The 17,670-nt window shown below is 38.8% G+C and overlaps 1 protein-coding gene and 1 long non-coding RNA gene across 3 annotated transcripts; one reads left to right on the top strand and one right to left on the bottom strand.

The window, feature by feature from the left end:
- Positions 1-91: 91 nt before the first annotated feature.
- On the bottom strand, positions 92-14,248 carry LOC146453292 (uncharacterized). Of its 2 annotated transcripts, none has more exons than XM_085096814.1 (4): positions 13,855-14,248; positions 5,489-5,711; positions 2,115-2,257; positions 92-928 (listed from the first exon to the last, which is right to left on the bottom strand). In XM_085096814.1, exons 1-4 carry the CDS (start codon positions 14,090-14,092, stop codon positions 705-707), a joined length of 828 nt encoding a protein of 275 aa, XP_084952940.1. In that variant the 5' UTR covers positions 14,093-14,248; the 3' UTR covers positions 92-704. The 2 variants fall into 2 exon arrangements, with proteins under 2 accessions (XP_084952940.1, XP_084952941.1); XM_085096815.1 differs by lacking the exon at positions 13,855-14,248 and adding an exon at positions 5,843-5,983.
- Positions 14,249-14,439: 191 nt separating this feature from the next.
- LOC146453291 (uncharacterized) lies at positions 14,440-15,551 on the top strand. The gene is made up of 2 exons (XR_014859542.1): positions 14,440-15,036; positions 15,157-15,551. It is a non-coding gene; the product is annotated as an uncharacterized LOC146453291 (long non-coding RNA).
- The last annotated feature ends 2,119 nt before the right edge of the window (positions 15,552-17,670 follow it).

The raw sequence follows: 17,670 nt of genomic DNA, 5'->3' as shown, positions 1-17,670 counted from the left end.
GGCTTATAAACTCACGAAACGGACCAGCAAAAGGCTTTTGTTATGCCGGATGTAAATTATCTTTTCTATTCAATATCAATAGCTGCATGAATCTCTTAACAATTACACGATTTCTTTTACGTATGTTTGTCACAATTCAACATATTTATACCTCATTTTTTTCTGTACGTGTAGCTTGTATGGCATCTCTGTAATAAAATATTTACAATAAAAATGAATCACTGTTGTTCAAAACGATACTTTGTTCTATTCACTTAATCTTTTTTACAATGCCGCAATATCGTGCTAAGCCTAGAAACATCTTCTACATATCTTTTAACTTAAATCACGTTCCAGGCAACTCGGTAAACCCGGAGAGAAGAAGTTCGTTGTCATTGCTATTTTGAATCTTTCAAATAAACATGTTTTACTCTTTATAAAAGAAAATAACGGTTTGAAAATTACAGACGTCACTTTCAATACGCCATAACAAGATGGCCACAACGTTCCATTGTTTAGTTGCGTTGAAGCGAATCCTGTTTGGTTGCAGTTTTCGACACTCTTTCTCAACTCAGTTTTGATGCCGCACTCTTTCTACTTTGTAACTCCGACGTTTTCCTTTCACTCTCAGCTATGCGCAGGTCAGTACAAAACCAACTTCTATTCCAAGCCAGTAAATCTCACTTTTGTCAGTCCAAAATAAAGGCGCTAACAACTTGACGTCCTTAATTCTGCAAAGCCACAGCGTTTCTGAGCCTTCTCTGGAAGTCCTGATACAAGACATTTCCGCCCTCTGGGACTCTGTACAGGAACATATCCATGGTCATCAGACATAGCGCTTTGCCGTTCATCTGGAATCTGTCAGGCCGGACACTATTAAGGTTGAATGCTTCCGACATCCACTGAAGCCAGCGGCTAACGTCTTCTCGGCTCCACCTTCTGGGATCAGCTGCAGAACACAAAATCACATCATAAGTATACCACAATGCAGTATATGGAAGCCTCCAGACAAAAGCGCAATTTCCTTTAAATGAATGGCACTGCTAGCCCGCCCTGACACCTTTCCTTCTGAAGGCCAAGGCCACTGAAGGGAGTGCCAACTTCTGTCTTAAGAGTACTTCCTTCATGTGGTACTGTTTGTTATTGTGCATAAGATGATTTGTGAGTTGATGAAACCCTTATTGATTAACTAAGTGTGACTATTCAAATCAGAGTTACTCAGTAAGCAGCACTTTCCTCTAGTACTCATTATTATTATGTTAATTTGGAGTCTCGATCAAACCCGGCCTATTTTAAATTGTTTTCATTCAAATGAAAGTTACTGAGCAGTACTTTCCTGCGCTGCATGAGGCGGTTCTAACTTTTCAATCTGTAGATAAAATCCAGTAAAGTGTGACCATTGAAATGAAAGTTATTGAGCGAGTATTCTCTTATGGCACTGTTTACAACACTGTACAAGGTGGTTCTAAGTTAAATCTGTGGATGAAATATCAAATGAAAGCTACTGAGCAGTACTTTTCTGTGGTACTGTTTATTATGCTGTACAAGGTGGTTCTCAGATATCTAGTAGCATTAACCATAGTTTTCAAAGTAGTTCTATTAAATCCTTTTGATTCTTTGGATAGAATTCTGTAGTAAAACAAATAGAAGTAAAGCCGGAGATAAGCACTTTCCCACAATACAATTTGTTTTTCAGTGTCTCCCGAAGATGCTATAATTTCTTCGCTTTCAACTGGGCCGAACGTTCTTGAAAGTTTTAAAGGGCATCTACATAACGTTTTGTATTGGTTGGGTTAATCTTTCGTTCATAATTATCATAGGTATTTGTAGTAAGGGTAAACCGTTGATGCGATAGTTGAGTCAGAAATGATATTGTTCAAAGAAACTGAATTTTAAAAACTGTCGTTTGACTTTTAAATTTCCACTCGTGTGCGTTTTCCACTCGTTTGCAAATTTTTTAGAAGCAAAATGGTTCGTGGTTTTAATCATGGTCTACCGCTGTTTTACTTACTCTTTCTCAGTTTTGGAACTTTCTTGTATTTCAATCAGGCATAAAAAAAGCAAGCCTTCGATCCTTGATCCTGCACAAAGTACAAAAAATTCGAGTAATGCAACAACTTTTTGAGTTCACATACCATCTTTTAAAGGCTCGTCTTGGAAGATGTCGTATTTCTCTTGTTTTACTCTTGTTGCGCCTGGTTGCATCTTGTCGATAAAACGAGCGTGTTGGAAAACACTCGGCCTCAGAGGAACGGGATAAGCCAAGGTAGGATCCAACCTGGGAAAAACACAAGCCATAATTGCGTTAAGGACACGAATTCTTCACTGGTTATAACTTATGCCCGAGCACGTATACATAGCGTGATGTAGGGCTTATATGCACTTTTGTGTAACCGGAAATGTTCAATAGCTCATTTCCTGCCGGCCTTGTTTGTATGCTTTGCACGATTCAAGCCAACAAATATTTCGGAAGTCACGGCTTTTTACGGCTTTTTATGGATTTCATTGATGAATAGACAAGGAGCGGTTTTGAGTAAAGCAGTTTGCAAAATTTGAAATCTGAAAAATTGGATGAGAAAAAGCGACCAGCAAAGGGACGGCACGTATCGTTTGTTGAAAGGAAGGAATTAAACAAAAACAACACCCCAACAACGCCTCCACAAAACTATGACGAACAACTGCAAGCTGATATTTTGCATGCTCATAAAAATAGATGAATCTGATCAACAACAACTTCGGAATTCCGGGATAACGAAAAAAGGACGGAACTATTTAAGTATTATTACAACTTTCAAGCTCTTACTACCTGGACGAAGACATTCCGTTTAGGTCTGAATAAAAAATTCCTCCAAGGAAGGTCACTAAGAGTCGAGAAGATTGATACGACTTGTTGTCACGATCGTGTGCTTTCTGAACTAAAACTGGAAAGAGCCGATGATGCTTCAAAGCTCGTTTGAACAAATACGTCACGAGCCTCTGACGCAAAAATTCCTTATAAAGATAAGAGGTTTATTGGAAATCCACTCTCGAATAAATGTTAGAAACGGCTCACAGCAACACAATAGATTGGGTATTAGAGTTTAAGCACTTACAATTAGTCAAACTAAATTTCAGAAACGTTAGCTTAACTTTTCTAACTCGTTAATATAAATCAGTCGTGACTTGGCATATTTCCTGCAGCGAGGCCTTTAGTAGTCTACCAGCTGCAAAGAAAATAAGCAATTAAATTGCCATTCTGATTATTTTCGCGCCGTGAGCTAACAATGAACTTAAGTGCAACGAAGCCGAAAATCTGAAGACGTGATGAAATGTGGAAGCTAAACAGGAACTCAAAGGTTATAATAAATTAGCGAAAACAAAAGGTTTTCCCGTTGCGGTTTATAGGGTTACGTAAAACTAGAACTAAAATTTGAAGAGTACGTGCTTCCAGGGCGCGAGCTCAAACCAAGTCTGTGGTGAGATAAGCTTCCTATTTTGGCCTAAGCTCAGCATTCAATTTTACACAAACATTAGCCCTTTGGGAATCTTTGAGACCAAAACGAAAATGTATATTCTGAAGATTGCGTGCTCAATTTTCTTTCACGTGTGATGTGTTTTTCTTTCTTTTCTTTCTTTTGGTTTTATTTTCATTAAATAAGGCTGAAAACACGGAGTTGTCGTGTGTTCAGCCATGCTTCCCAAGGAGCGACTTATTTTGTGTTTTAATTGGTCTGATCTTCTGGTATTTTCCAAACTTCAAGTAAAAACAGCATTCCAGTATTCATAGCACGTAAACGGACAATTTGATTTACCTCAATAATGTCGCCCTTTTTCACCACAAAATTCAATCGTGCGAAATGGAGAAAAGAACTGGTACCACCACTGAACAGAATGCAAACATGAAGTTTTTGCTGTCGTCTGTCATGTGCAGTATAAAAGCGAAAGTAATTAAACAACAATGAACTGGGACAAAAAGCAGTCCCAAATCATTTGCAAGCCTTTTTTATATGAAAGAATTTCTAAGATGCATTTAAGTGCTTCAAGGGTTATTTGTCAATGACACTTGTCAAGCAAAAGTCATATTGCTAATTTCATCGCAAAAAACAACAGCAGAGAATTGAAGGATCACATGTTGTTTTCAAACTCCAAACTGCTATCTCTAGCCAAACCCATGTCTGCCGATTGCATTCCACAAATTCTTCGCCAATGTTACGTCACTCCTATTACTACACCCAAATTAATTTCCAAACTTGCTTCCTTCTTTGGAAATCGAACGCTAACAAGATTTCTTGGTAAAAAATTTCCCCCACGTGCCACATCTGAGTTTTGACATATTTTAAAGGAAAAACTACGGAGCTATTTACACATAAACAAACTTTACTTGGTTTTAACTATAAATGCCCGACAACGGCTAATATAAGCGATGTTCAGTTCAAAGTTAGCCAGACTACTGTTACGTATTTCTACAAGAAATTCGTAGTCTCCACTCGAATATATATGTATTTTTTGTTTACTGTAATATCGGATTGAACTTATTTTCAGGCAAAAGTGCCACAGACGAAAATTGAACCAAAATTCTTCTTCTTTTATTATAAACAATTTGTTTTTTGCGAATTCTCACTGCTCAACTTCACAACCATTGAATACGAATAAGACTACAACCAAAATTGTTATTTTAGGCAATTTGGACAAGTTTTCCACTTAGTTTATATTTGTTAATCCGCCAGCAAGAGGTAGCAGAAACAATATATTTACATTTTTTACAATACAGTGGTATTTTTACACAGCCGAAGGCGTTTCCAGATAATTCTATTCTTACATAACAAACTGAGCGGGATAATAACTAAGTAGATATTGGTTTCATTAACTCGACTTGTTTGTTATAGTGGATTGTTAAATGCAAAATAAAACAGTAACAGAGTCTGAGAAAGTACTGAGCCAGACTTAATATTATGTTTGCAATAATAAATCTTCAGTTACTCGGTAACAATCGCAACAGTTTCGCTTACCTCTTTCCAGTTGATTCGCGTCAAGAGACAAGTGCAGGGTTTGGCAAGCAGTTAGTGAATTGTCTTGGTAGTTGGAACAGTTTTCTTGGGTTTTCCGAGGCTAAAACGCATAGAATTTTCCCCGCAAACAAGTAGTGATACACTGAGTGATACTCAAAGATGTGCTATTGTGAGATGTGCGATAGACAAAAGGTAGTTCCGTGTGATATTGTACAAGCCAGAGGAATTTCTCTTCCTTTTTAGTAACAAGTCGATATCAGAGGAAATCGAGGCAAATTTAGCGGATTTAAGCAAAACCAAAGAAAGCACTGAAGCGGAAGCAGAGGTCGGAAACGCCGTCTAAATTTGGCCACAAATCTGACATGACAACAATTATTTTCACGGCTTAAGCTTTAACGGTTTCGAAACCAACCTTACTGTTGCACGTATTACAAGTTTAAAAGATCAAGTAAAGGACACTAAAGCAATGCAAAGCATTTTAAGTTGGCACACTGATCTTTTCACCAGCAAAGTAACCTTACCTGGAGTTTGATTTGTTGTACTGGTTTGCGTCAATCTGGTAAGGGTACATTTCGGGTCTTGGGCTATAGGGCCAAATGCGAGGTTCGTGACTCAATGGAAGGCTGTCTAACCGTGTTCGTTTCTCGGCGCAGTCTGTTGCTGTGTGATTCTCTCTCGCTGAATACATTCTACCGGCTTTGCTAGCTTGGGCCTCTTGATATTTCCGCCCTACGCCCACAAAAGCTGAAACCACAAGAAACAAACGAAAGAACACAGAGTTAGATGCGCGACTATTGTGGTGTGGAGTAATCATGCGGTGACCTCTTCACCGTCAACCGGAAATTACACGGCGGGAAAATTGTCGAACTTGTCACCTGGGTTATGGCTGTATAATTGCGCGCGGATCTGTTTTGAAAAAAATTTTCGAGTCAGCGTGTGTTTAAACTAATTTAAAACTCCAGAAGCACAGAAAACCGTATCAAACGATATTTTGACTTGTTAATAGTCCAATCAAAAGACAAACATTTTGGCACGTGACGGTGTTTGTACCACCAAAAGCTTACGGGAAATCAACCGGAAACGGAAACATGACGTTATCGGTTATTGGCGGCCGGAAATGAAGACAAAGAGCATCACTCGACATTGCGGCGTGGTGTCGAATTTTATTGACAAAAGACACAAAAGATTGTTTTCAGAGGAGCAAACAATTCTGTTTCGTGTCAGGGATAGTTCTCTCTTTGTATCAACCCCATAAATACGACGGAAATGGATATCAATTAATCACACAAGTTATCTCTGGAAATTACTGGTTTCCGGTCTATGACAAGAGGCAGCTAGTGACAATGCCAAAATTACATTGCGGTTTCAAACCGGAAATGCCTTTCGCGTATGGTTTATCCTGCGAAGATGATTAATTTACAAACGCGACTTTTGTTGAAGCATCCGCTTAATCTTCAGGGATTTCTAATCTTGAATGACAGCTGCTTAAACGATGCTGTACTCGATTGAAGAATCGCGAGCTGGATTTCACCCACTACGCGTCGGTTTAGTTTCAGCATCCTCGTTTTATATATTTTGTAGCCGACTCCGTTCTGCGCGATCAAATTATAGCTTGAGCAATCATAATGGAAATATCTATCTCATTTTGTTGATTGTTGCTTTGTAATTAGGTTGTGGTACGCATCGCGAGAGCTTGACAGACTTCAGACGGCGTGAACGCAGAAGATTTCATCTCAAAAGTCCACTTCAAAGCTGTGTTTAGCTTTTCCTGTTGACTTCCCTATTGGGAGTTCTCGAACCCTTCAACCAAAACCAGCTAGAAAGCTCAGGTTTCAATATTCATAAATTATTCGATTTTCATGGCCATTTACACAGTGTTTAGAGCTCTAACAATTAGCTTGATAAATATTTGGCAAGAATGTTAAAGGTTTCATTTTCAAAGGGCAACAAAAAAAATATTTTCCTTCACTTGTTAAGTTACATGCATTACATATTTATCATTTACATTATTTTCCCACAGTGTCTAGATTTAGCAACGTCAAGTTGTTTTGGTTGAATCGCATGTTCTTTCATCTCCTTCTCCACTGATGATCAGTTCCCAAGTTCTCTTTACCTTGCCATGACATGACAACTGCCATTGCACACGTACTTATAAGAGAATGAAATTGTTGATCACTGTAGTGAAAAGATCTTGACCGTAGCTAAGTCAAATTTCCCAAAACGTACAGAATAACACAAAATATAAAGAAAGTTCTTGCGGCGCCTTTACCTTCTCGAATTTTCTTCTTCCGAATTTCGCGAAAAAAATGCGGGAGCGACTTGACATGGACTTGAGGCCAGACCCGACTGAACTCGCAGAATAAAAGACTTACGACCTCAAATAGAATCATCGGCTCCGTTTGTTCAAAGAGCGGATGATTTAATCCCGTGGATAAGTCTTTTATACCTCGGAGATAATTCAGTTTACTCCAGTGCAATGGATTGGCAGCAAAAGCGATAACTAGATTTTATCCATTATTTTAACCACTGGATTAAATTTTTATCCCTCCCGGACACGAGATTTAAAATTAGCTGATACCCCGCAAGGGGTTATTAGCTGCTAGACACGTGCTTGAAAGCTCGTATTTTTCTTTCTTTTGCAATTGAATGGTCACACTTTAGGGTTTCATGCACAGACTCAAAAGTTACAACCATCTTTTACAGGATAAACAGCACCCCAGGAGAGTACTACTCAGCAGCTTTCATTTGAATAGTCACACTTTAGGATTTCATCCACAGACTCAAAACTTAGAACACCTCGTACAACATAACAAACAGCACCACAGGAAAGTACTGCTCAGTAGCTTTCATTTGAATGGTCACACTTTAGGATTTCATGCATGGACTATAATTTTAAAAATTAGGACGACCTTACACCGGTAATAACTTGCATCAGATTTGAATTGTTTCACTGCAGGATTTCATCCTGACTCAAAGCCACAACCACAAATATCATGTAAATAAGTAAATAAACCAAGATTTACAGAAAAGGGTACGTTAATTTCGACAGGACTTGTAACTTTAGAAATGCTTCCGTCCAATTTGTAAGCACTAGATCGCCTACATCTCAGGGTAACGCCAACTTCCTCTCTGCCGCGGGGGTTTTTAACAGCTGTTTGAGTTTGCAATTTTGATACAGTGACAACTCCTCGGAAGTCATGAAGCACCCGCAACTACGCAAGGTATTTTTGTGCGTCAAATCATCTCTGGGAGGTCACTGATCAATTTTTAATCTCGTCTAGACTTGTAGACTGTCACTAAACCTCTTAAAACTACCTGAGCTCAACAACGATCTTATCGTCTTTGACTCGAAATCGCACCTGTAAGCTGTGCAATGGAGAGGCCATATCTCTACGAGCGAGCTAGTGCGTCGTCTTGTTTTCTTCCAAGAACTTTAGGCTTGTCAGTGACTGCTCCTGAGTGGGAAGTAGAGCGGGGTTCGAACTTGTGAAAGCGGCTGTGCCCCGATGTTGATCCCTTTGAATCCCGGGCAAGTTTTTAACCAAAACGTGTGTGAAAACGTTAATTTTCATTATCTTTTGTTTGAAGCAGTCCTTCAGTCACAACAAAAACTTGTGAACTCAAGGGTGAAAAGGCTCCATGATTACCAGACGCGCGCTGTTCGGATAACAAGCCCGCTAGCGCTCCCCAATATGGATCGGGACCCGAGAGACGGGGCGGAAACCCAGCTTGGAAATGAAGTTGCACGGTTTCCTTGTTCCCTTTCAAAATTATACCTTGATAACACACGGCAGGACCGGGCCGTAACGTTTTCATCACTAACCTAACTGGCAACCAAACTGCTTCAACTAGCTCGGCAGTGCTGTCTAATGCGAGATGCGTTGAGCCTCTCTGTGGGTACTCAGCCAAGAAATCGAGCGCCACGATTGCCACTGACAAAATTATCAAAGCGACGATTACAAAATATCGTGGTCAGATAGAAAATATGTCAACTGTTGAATGCGTAACAGCTCAAATTTAAAGTTGATTGGTCATCTGTCCTTTTTTCATTTTTTTTTTTCTCGACGTTATCAATGATGACCGCCGAAGTGAGACAACGAAAGTCGTGCAGAACAACGTCAGCAGCAAATCTGAAGACTCAGCTGTTAACTGAATTCTTGTTTTTAATAGAATCTGTTCAGTAGTGCTTTTCACTAGTTTGTCCAGTTATTTTCACGCTGTATGTTAGTCTTAAAAACAATTCATTAGAAATGTCAAATTCAAAACGGAAGATTTTTCCGTTATCCACGATTTGCAAAACCAATGAGACGAAAATCGAACTCTGAAGCTAACTACAGAAAGGTACTGCGCTCGGTGGCCATTGATGCCAACTCATCAAAAATGTGGTCAGATACGTACACTTGATATTAAGACATCCGGCATACAGGAAGAGTTAAATTGCGCGCGGTCATGAAACCGCAAAAGGAAGACAGGAATGATGACCGTCGCCTCCATGGATCATTGACCAACTCATTGTTCATGTTAGGGACGAGTTTAGTTAGAGTAAAAAGACAGAGAAAATGCAGAACAGCAGAATTCAACTCTAAGGCGTGCCCTGGGTCAGATCATCCTTATCGTGAAGAGAAAACGAGAAAATGTGAACTTCAGATATCCAACGCTGACTTTCCTGTGCATGACTCGAGAATTTACATTTGGTGGAATTCAAAGACAGTCGCTCTTTTACTGTCGGGCTTTAGTCTGGGTACAAAGTGCTGTGGAAAAAATCTCACTATTAAGTGCCGCCAGACGACTGCAGACATGATCTCATTTGTATCATCCATATTTTGTCAAAACAAAGCTGTTCCTCAGTTCTTAATATGAACGTGTAACCGTTCACACATTTTCGCGGCGTTTCCGAGAGGACCCGGAGTCAACTGAAAAGAATGCGGAATCGTCTCGTCTACTTGATATCCACGCCCAAAAGACTAATATTAATTTTGCTGTACAACGTGATAAGGGACTAAAAAGAAACATGGAATTGTTTTGTTAGCTTTATCTGCTGCAACTGACGTCATATAAAAGGGAAAAGAAACCACACTTTTGCTCTACAAAATCCTGAAACAAAAAACAACTCAGTGAAAACCACCACAGTAGTGCTCACTAACCGAACTATTATTTGGATTAGTAACCACCGGAAACGCCACGTCACAGGTTGGAAGCACGCTACTAACGTGTACAGCACTCGAATAAGAGCACGGCAGCCTACAATGCTAAAAAAGATGTCGTTTGAAAGTAATTGGTCGCATTTAAAATAAGATTCCTTCTCCTGATTCAAATCTCTAAGACTCTATAAGAGCATGAAAGGTGAAAGTCGCTGAATTAGTACGCTTAGCTTCGCTGGCAAGCTTTCGCCAGTCAGATACCATACCATAATTTTATTTATACACGATGATTTTTAGAGCAATAGCTTGTGGGGTCGTATCTGACAACTTACAAAGTACGATTCTAATACTAAACTAATAATTACGTTCGATGTAGAAAGAACGCACTCCTAATACAGATTGGCAGATTTTATGGGACAACGTTGATTGAATGAATGGATCTTGGGACGTGTATCTGGCATCGCCCGCAGATTTTGCAGGGGCGGATGACATCATCACCAACTTGGCAAAGGAGAGAGAGCCTGTGATCAAGATCATCAAACGCACTCCGTTATCTCTGATTATTACTAGTCAATAATACTATATTAATAATAGTAATACAAATTATACTTATACAGTCTAGTAGACAATAAAATGCCATCTCTGTCTCCAAATGTTTGAGGAGATTCAACGATAAAGTCAAGGTTTTTCAGTCTGTGCATTCTTCGGACTTTTCCTGTGATACTCTTCTGTGTTGATATGGTGTAAAAACGTAGTTCAGATATTTGAGAGATTTAGAATTACGTCCACGGCAAACGGCAGAAATGAACACGTAACCATGTTTATCCTGCATTTGCCGCTCGCTATTTTTAGTTTCTCGGTAAAATTGCCGGAGTAGTTTTGCGTTATTGTCTTCTTTGTACTCATGTTTTCAAAAAAACATATAGACGCGAATTTCACGTTCGTCGTTTGCCGTAAACGCGATTCTAAATCTCTAATGGATCTTCTGTGTGCAACTGAATTTTTCATGTGGTAGGTGTTAAAGCGTGCCACAAGTTGTTAGCTTTCACTCTCGTGTAATAACGCTTTTCCAAATACAAAATGCACTAAAATGCAAACCCAAAATACGAGAAATAAGAGACTCAAAAATAACATGAGTGGACGGACAGTAGAAGGAAAAAACTTAATCAGTCCTGTTTTTAAAACTACTTTCCGTTCAATAAAAGCATCAGTTGCAATTAATGATAGAACATTAATAAAAACTTACTCAACCAAGTGTGATGTGTTTTTACGAGCGTCGCGTCTTTTTTCTTAAATCAAACTATTCCTCAACATAAATACCGAAACAGGTAAGTGGAAATGGAACAAGAAGGCGCCGGAATGCTGCTTTCTTTTCCATGAACAAAATAGTGATGGATATCAGTTCTTAAGAACTCAGGATCTAGTGAAATATCGGCGATTGCTTTTTATAGTTTAAGAACAATAACTTAAAAATAAAGCTCAAATTATCCCACGAAAACATATCACCGAGTTTTTCTCCACAATGACCCATGGCGCGACCATTTTGTTCTCGCGGTATAATGGTTTTCACGGCATATACTACATAACTAGCGGTTATGGCGGCTTGTCTTCGGTGGTATACAACGAAGAAGAGATCACTTTTTAGTTTCTCTTTCAAAGTAACACGTTTCGCCTCTACGGAATCTTTACGTCAATACTTGAGTGAGGGAAAGTTTTAGAGCCGGAAGGATGCCTAATCTCCCAAATTGTTATTGGCTTTCAAAAACGCTTTTCGTACCGGGCAAAGATATTTCAGTTCAGTACTTGTTGATTCCAGAGCTTACAGGCCAAGAAATGTCCTCATTTTACGAACTTCAGTCAATGGCAACCGAATATTCCCTCGCTAGCTTTTCTTTAAAATCATAGTTGAAATATGTATTAATCAGCACGACGAATTCTACATAGAGTCCGAACATATCTTTTCCTTTTTCAAAAACAACTTATTGAATGTCTAGTAACAAGATCTGAAAATGTATATTCAGTAAATAAATTTAGCTCATTGTCCGGAAGAAAGACTGATTCTCTATTGCCGGTCTTAGGATGACAGGCTCAAACCGCATCGCATCATAGTCAAATCGACAAACATTCAAAACAAGCGGCACCCAATTCCAAAGTAGCTCAAAGTCAGCTAAGTCAACACGAATTCACGTAAACCGAACATCAACTTCTCCTTTCCATGGTTGTTATTTTTGTTAAAAAGTTGGGTACGTGCCATTCGTCTAATCAGATAATGAACAATTTTACGTGCAGTTTGTATCCCATCCTTGGTTTTTGTGTTTATTGGCTTTGCTGATTGGCGAATATCATAACTCCACTATATTCTAGCTGTTCACAAATCAAGTAAAAGAACTCACCCTGTACTGATCTAAAAAGCTTGGAACTTTTCTTTACTCGACTTTGAACTTCAGTATGAAGTCTCGCGGCTACAAACTATGACGGAATACTTCCAGTTCAATCTTTGGTTTCCGGACAGGAAAAAACACCAAAACAGCGTATGGGTGATGACCCCACAAAAAAAAAAGGTTCTTCAATAAACTAAGCAATACTCAAATCAAAGAAATGAATGAATAAACAAGACACGAGTGGCGTTATGACTTTTGTCTCAAGCGGAGGAGAGCTACATTGAGATTACAAGGAGCCGAGTCGATACGCATGCTTTGAATAAAACCACAAGGGCGTCACCCATCTCCAAAATTAGACTAATTCGCAGACGCAGTCGTTACGTTTCGACCGAGCGATTGCTATGGCATCTATCCCGCGCGATTTTATGAACGGGCAATAAGTTCACAGGGATGTTTTTTTGTTTCGTAACTCAAAAGAAAAGGAAACCTCCGTTACTATAATATCGTTAATTTTTGGCATTTGTGATCGATAGCGGGTTGTAAACGTCCATTCTGCTAGACTACTGAGGCCTGGTCCAAAACAAGGCCTCATCAGTGTGGTTTACCCGCGAAACCCCTTGTAGATTTCCAAATAAAATGGCCAGGTCGGAGCATTCAAGCCCAGAGCGCGTTCTTTGGGACTTTTCGGGAATAGTAATGCAAGGAATTCCTGTTCTTTTGGTACCTACTCTTCGGAATCAACAGAATAGTATTACGTTTATTCTGCCCCTGAGTGACACATGAAAGGAATACAGTTTATTCAGAATAAGAAGAGCTGCGTTCTCAAGTTAATGGGAATCAAAGGAATTGTGTTCTTTTATGAAACGATATTCTGTCATCCCCGGGACCGAAATAAGACTACAGCCAGAATCAAAGTGCGAAATAATGCGCCCTTAGTCATTAGAAAATATTTAGTGCTTTTTCAGCCCGAAACGAGTAACACTGAGAAAGATTCTCAAAACAAATAGTGTCATTTTAAGTAAAAGTTTTGAATTTGGATTATAACTACTCTTTACTCGCAAAAATAAGTACGTTTAATGGAGCAGTGGTTCAATACCCTCCTTCGACTTCATACGTACACATCTATGCAAGACGGTCGTCTCAGTACTTGAATTTTCAAAACGACACGACATCGATGGTTCAACAGAAATACCCTTTCAGCACAACATAAATTATAAATAAGTATATCATCTGGATGCTTGCTAAGAAAACAAGTTGTGATATGAACCAACCCAAAACCTATTACCCATTCTTGCTTTAGTATACTTAGGAAGGCAAGAAAATATGACAAAGATATGTTTCTATGATGGCCCATCAGAAACTAACCTTTTTGATTTATAGGTCCCTTGTGTTTGTCCCCGCCTGCTTTACTTTTTTTGTTTTTTTGCCTTTGCCACGCCGGTGTTAGCAGTAAAATATCACCAATTATCCTGTAATCAATCAACCAAAATACGAGCATGCGTAAGCAAACATGAAGTGAATTTGAGTCAAATAGGCACGTGTCAATCAAAACCACAAGTGCTGCAAGCACGTAGACAAACATTTCCCACTTCAAGAAATACATCGGCACTCCTTTCTAACAAGCCGAGATGAAACGATTCACTGCCTGCTAATTTTTGGATTCGCTTTTCCAGTTTGTTGAGAGTTTTTCTGTTGCGTGAGGTTGCAAGTAGAGCTGGCTTTGTTTGAGACGATGGATCACGTGACTAAATGACGCAAATGTGATTCACCCTGGCCTTGGTCAATAACGTTGACAATAGATTTGAAGTTTATTTTCAAAAGTATCTATATCTTTACCAAAAGCTTCTATTTTTGAAGGTTGTGGTCGGAGCTGAACTAATTTACACGAAAGTATTAAACACGTACTTTATTCAGAGGTTAGCTTTTCATCTTTGCAGTCTTAACCTTTCTGCTTCGTCCAGCCACAGAATTTTAAAGGTCAAGAAACCTTCAATCCATGGGCATTCAGCCCAGCTTGAAGCCGAGAAAAATGTTTCCGTGTGTAAAACCACAAGTCGAGTAATGAGGTGTCTCCTTCGAATATGCAGAAGGGGGGTGCCCAAATTCTTCAGTTGCCCTGATGCTGGTTAAAGTTTTAACCATAATACAATGGAGAGTGTAAAACTCGCGTTTTGATTGGCCAGGAGGAATTTCTTACTAAACTAAGTACAAATGAATATGAATATATGAAACACGTATATTTATACAGATTTGTATTAAGTACAGACGGTCACGAATGACGCAATGAGATACTGATAAGATCTTGTAGTCTTCCCTTACAAGATCACCAATAACGCAATAAAAATCAAATTTACCTCTCAATCTCCACGCAAATCATCGATACAACGATTTTTGAAAACATTTTCTAAGTTTTTGGTAATCAAATACTCCATTTGAACGCGCGTGCCGCTTCTTTGTTCTTTCCACGCTTTGACGTCATCTGTGCGTTATCTGAGAGAACACACCCACGACTAAATGGAATGTATTTGTCTAATTTTCAGTTTGCACGTTTATACAATTTTCACAACCTCAGCTGAGAGTTGTTTGTTTTTAGCTATCAGTAAAACAAACCTCTTTCTTTGGAAGGCGACTGATTCAGACATGAGTCATATCTGACGAATTTAGGAGAGTTTACAAGTTATCTCTGAGTTACATTCATTTGCAGTTCAAATGACTTTACCGAAGTAGAAATTTGTCATATTTTGAGACCGGTACCACTAAACTCCAGATTGATTTATTGAATTTATGAACTTTAAAAGGTTGCCTTGCTGTAAACGAGGAAGAGTATTTTGGCGTTCCTTGAAAGGTAAAAGGGTATGTAGTTTTAAGGAACTAAGAAATGAACTTTCGTTCATTTGCTATAAACTCATTATTAATTTAATGAAAGGGGCTATGAAAGTACGCCCCGAAATAGTAAATTATCAAATCATCGCTGGTTAATAACATACAGGATCAAAAGCTATGGAATCATTCTAATCTTGATACACTTGTTAAACAGCAACAACATGCAAGAAATTAAACTAGCCGAACTGCCTGTCTTCAAACATGAGAGCGGATGAAAGCCATCAAAGCAACATTTTATGATCAGTACAGGTACAAACCACAAACTACGCCTCCAGCGTACCTGGAGGAAATTTTGCCCCAGCAATAAGCTGAAGACACTTATTGGGCGCGGTAAGTTACCGGGACTTTCGAGAAACGGGCCCCAGGACCCAGTTGTTTGAAAGCCGATTAACGCTAATCCCCGATTAAAAAGTAAACCGAGGTTTTGACCTTGCTCGTTAAATTTGAAGCTAATGGTAAAAAAAAATTATAAGTTAAAACCGAAGGACAAAAATATTTTTGAGCATCTTTATTGATTAGTAATTTTAAAAACTTGAATCAAAGTTCACGTTAACCCAGGGGCCAGGAATCACCAGTCAGAAGAGTGCAACGTTTTTTTCAACGTTTTGCAGTCGTACGAATTGTCCAATTACTGACGACAAAACTAACATTTAAAGGAGCAGAACGGTTATACTACAATACAAAGGAAAAGGCTTGTTTTTTTTCTTTTTTCTTTTTTTTTTTTCAGTTCTCAGTGGTTATCATCTAGCTGCATCAGTCTGGTCGGAAAAGGTTCACGCAGTTGATCATCCTGCAATCTTTTAAATCGCTTCTGAGTCAAACCAGTAGCCATGTTTTGTAACTATTGCCCTTTGAGTATTCCTGATCCCAGAGGTTTCTCTCGTCTCTCTCTTCAAACAAGGTAGTGTCACGAAGGAGACAGAAGACAGTAAACCAATGTTATTTGAGTCTAGGCGGATGACATCCTAAAGAGCAAAAACTTAACGATGTTTATACACTTGAATTTTCGAAAATGGCATTCGTCTGCTTGGGCGCCACAAAAGTGACAAAACATATCTTAACATATCTTCCCATACCATACCACTCCATTCAGTTTTATTTATACACGAAGTTTTTTAGCAATAGCTTGTGGGGTCGTATTACAACTTAAAAAATACGATTCTAATACTATAGAAATACTAATAAACAATATAATAATAACACTAATACTAATAACACTTATTGTTAACTGAAAACGTCATCATTGGATAATGCAATTCCAGAGTTTTGATTGGCTTAGCGGCCATTCCATAGAAAAAGCGACCATTAATTGTTTACTGGTTGTCCTTGCAAAGCGAAATCAGCACGATCTAGCAATATTTCTTGATTGTTTTTAATAAACAATTATTCCCCTCGCGCTTGCATGTTGGACAAATGATTCACCGATCAGTACACAACTCTCAACGAGGATCTCATTATTCTCCTATCCAAAGCGTGCTCGTGGAATAATTCATTGTTAAATATACAGTAGACAATAAAAATGTCATCTGTTTCGAAATGTTTGAGAGGATTCGACGTTAAAGTCAAGGCTTTCAGTGCGTGCGTATTTTCAGGAAAAGCTCGATGAAGTGAAAACCTCTGTAGCATAACAGAATTTAATCTCGACAGCAATGAAGCCCAAGGTCAAGGCCCAAGTTGTAATCCATTTCCATCCAAGCCATCCGGGACAAAAGATAACAAATACTAGCTTATGTACACTCGTAGGGTAATTGTTAACAATACTGAACCCTTATTTTAACATTTCCTTTAATACAAATATGTATTTTCGCTATTCAAGGGCACACTTAAACTAGGTGACACTGCCCCTTTAAGCGCGTGATAAAATCCAGCAGTTATTACTTGCGGTCGAATTTCAAACATCCGAATGGAATTCAAATCGTAAAGGACACGCTTTAAAAGCTTATATTGATTTCGTGCTTCGTTGTTTACTGTTAGCCGTTGCATTGGTTTACGAGTGTTTGTGCAGGAGAATTTACAATTCCTCTCTCGGAAAATTCTATTTGGACAGAAATGACACATCCACAAAACAAAGCCGGATGAGGGCAAAAAGCCCACACATCCAGCTCTATAAGAAATGCTAATTTGTGCACGTTTTAAATACACCGAACTTTCCAGCCGTTTTTGACTGAAGGGAAGGTGTTGATTTCATATCTGCATGTTGAAAGTTTAATCGGAAAAGAAAGGAAAAATTTCGAGGCAAGCATAAATGAAGTTCACTTACGTATTATTTTTAAGTGATCGGATGGCTGACGATGACCG

The sequence above is a fragment of the Pavona decussata genome, unplaced genomic scaffold, assembly GCF_977016875.1.
Source record: "Pavona decussata unplaced genomic scaffold, jaPavDecu1.1 SCAFFOLD_339, whole genome shotgun sequence".
NCBI lineage: Eukaryota > Metazoa > Cnidaria > Anthozoa > Scleractinia > Agariciidae > Pavona > Pavona decussata.
Note: the sequence above shows the minus strand (reverse complement) of the source record. Positions and strands in the feature narration are given on the sequence as shown.

Coding starts and splice junctions, on each gene's coding strand:
- LOC146453292 (XM_085096814.1), bottom strand. CDS start 14,092: ATGTATTTCTTGAAGTGGGAAATGTTTGTCTACGTGCTTGCAGCACTT. Junction 2,258..5,488: donor TACAACAAATCAAACTCCAG/GTAAGGTTACTT, acceptor TGTTTTTCCCAG/GTTGGATCCTACCTTGGCTT. Junction 929..2,114: donor AGACGAGCCTTTAAAAGATG/GTATGTGAACTC, acceptor TGTGTTCTGCAG/CTGATCCCAGAAGGTGGAGC.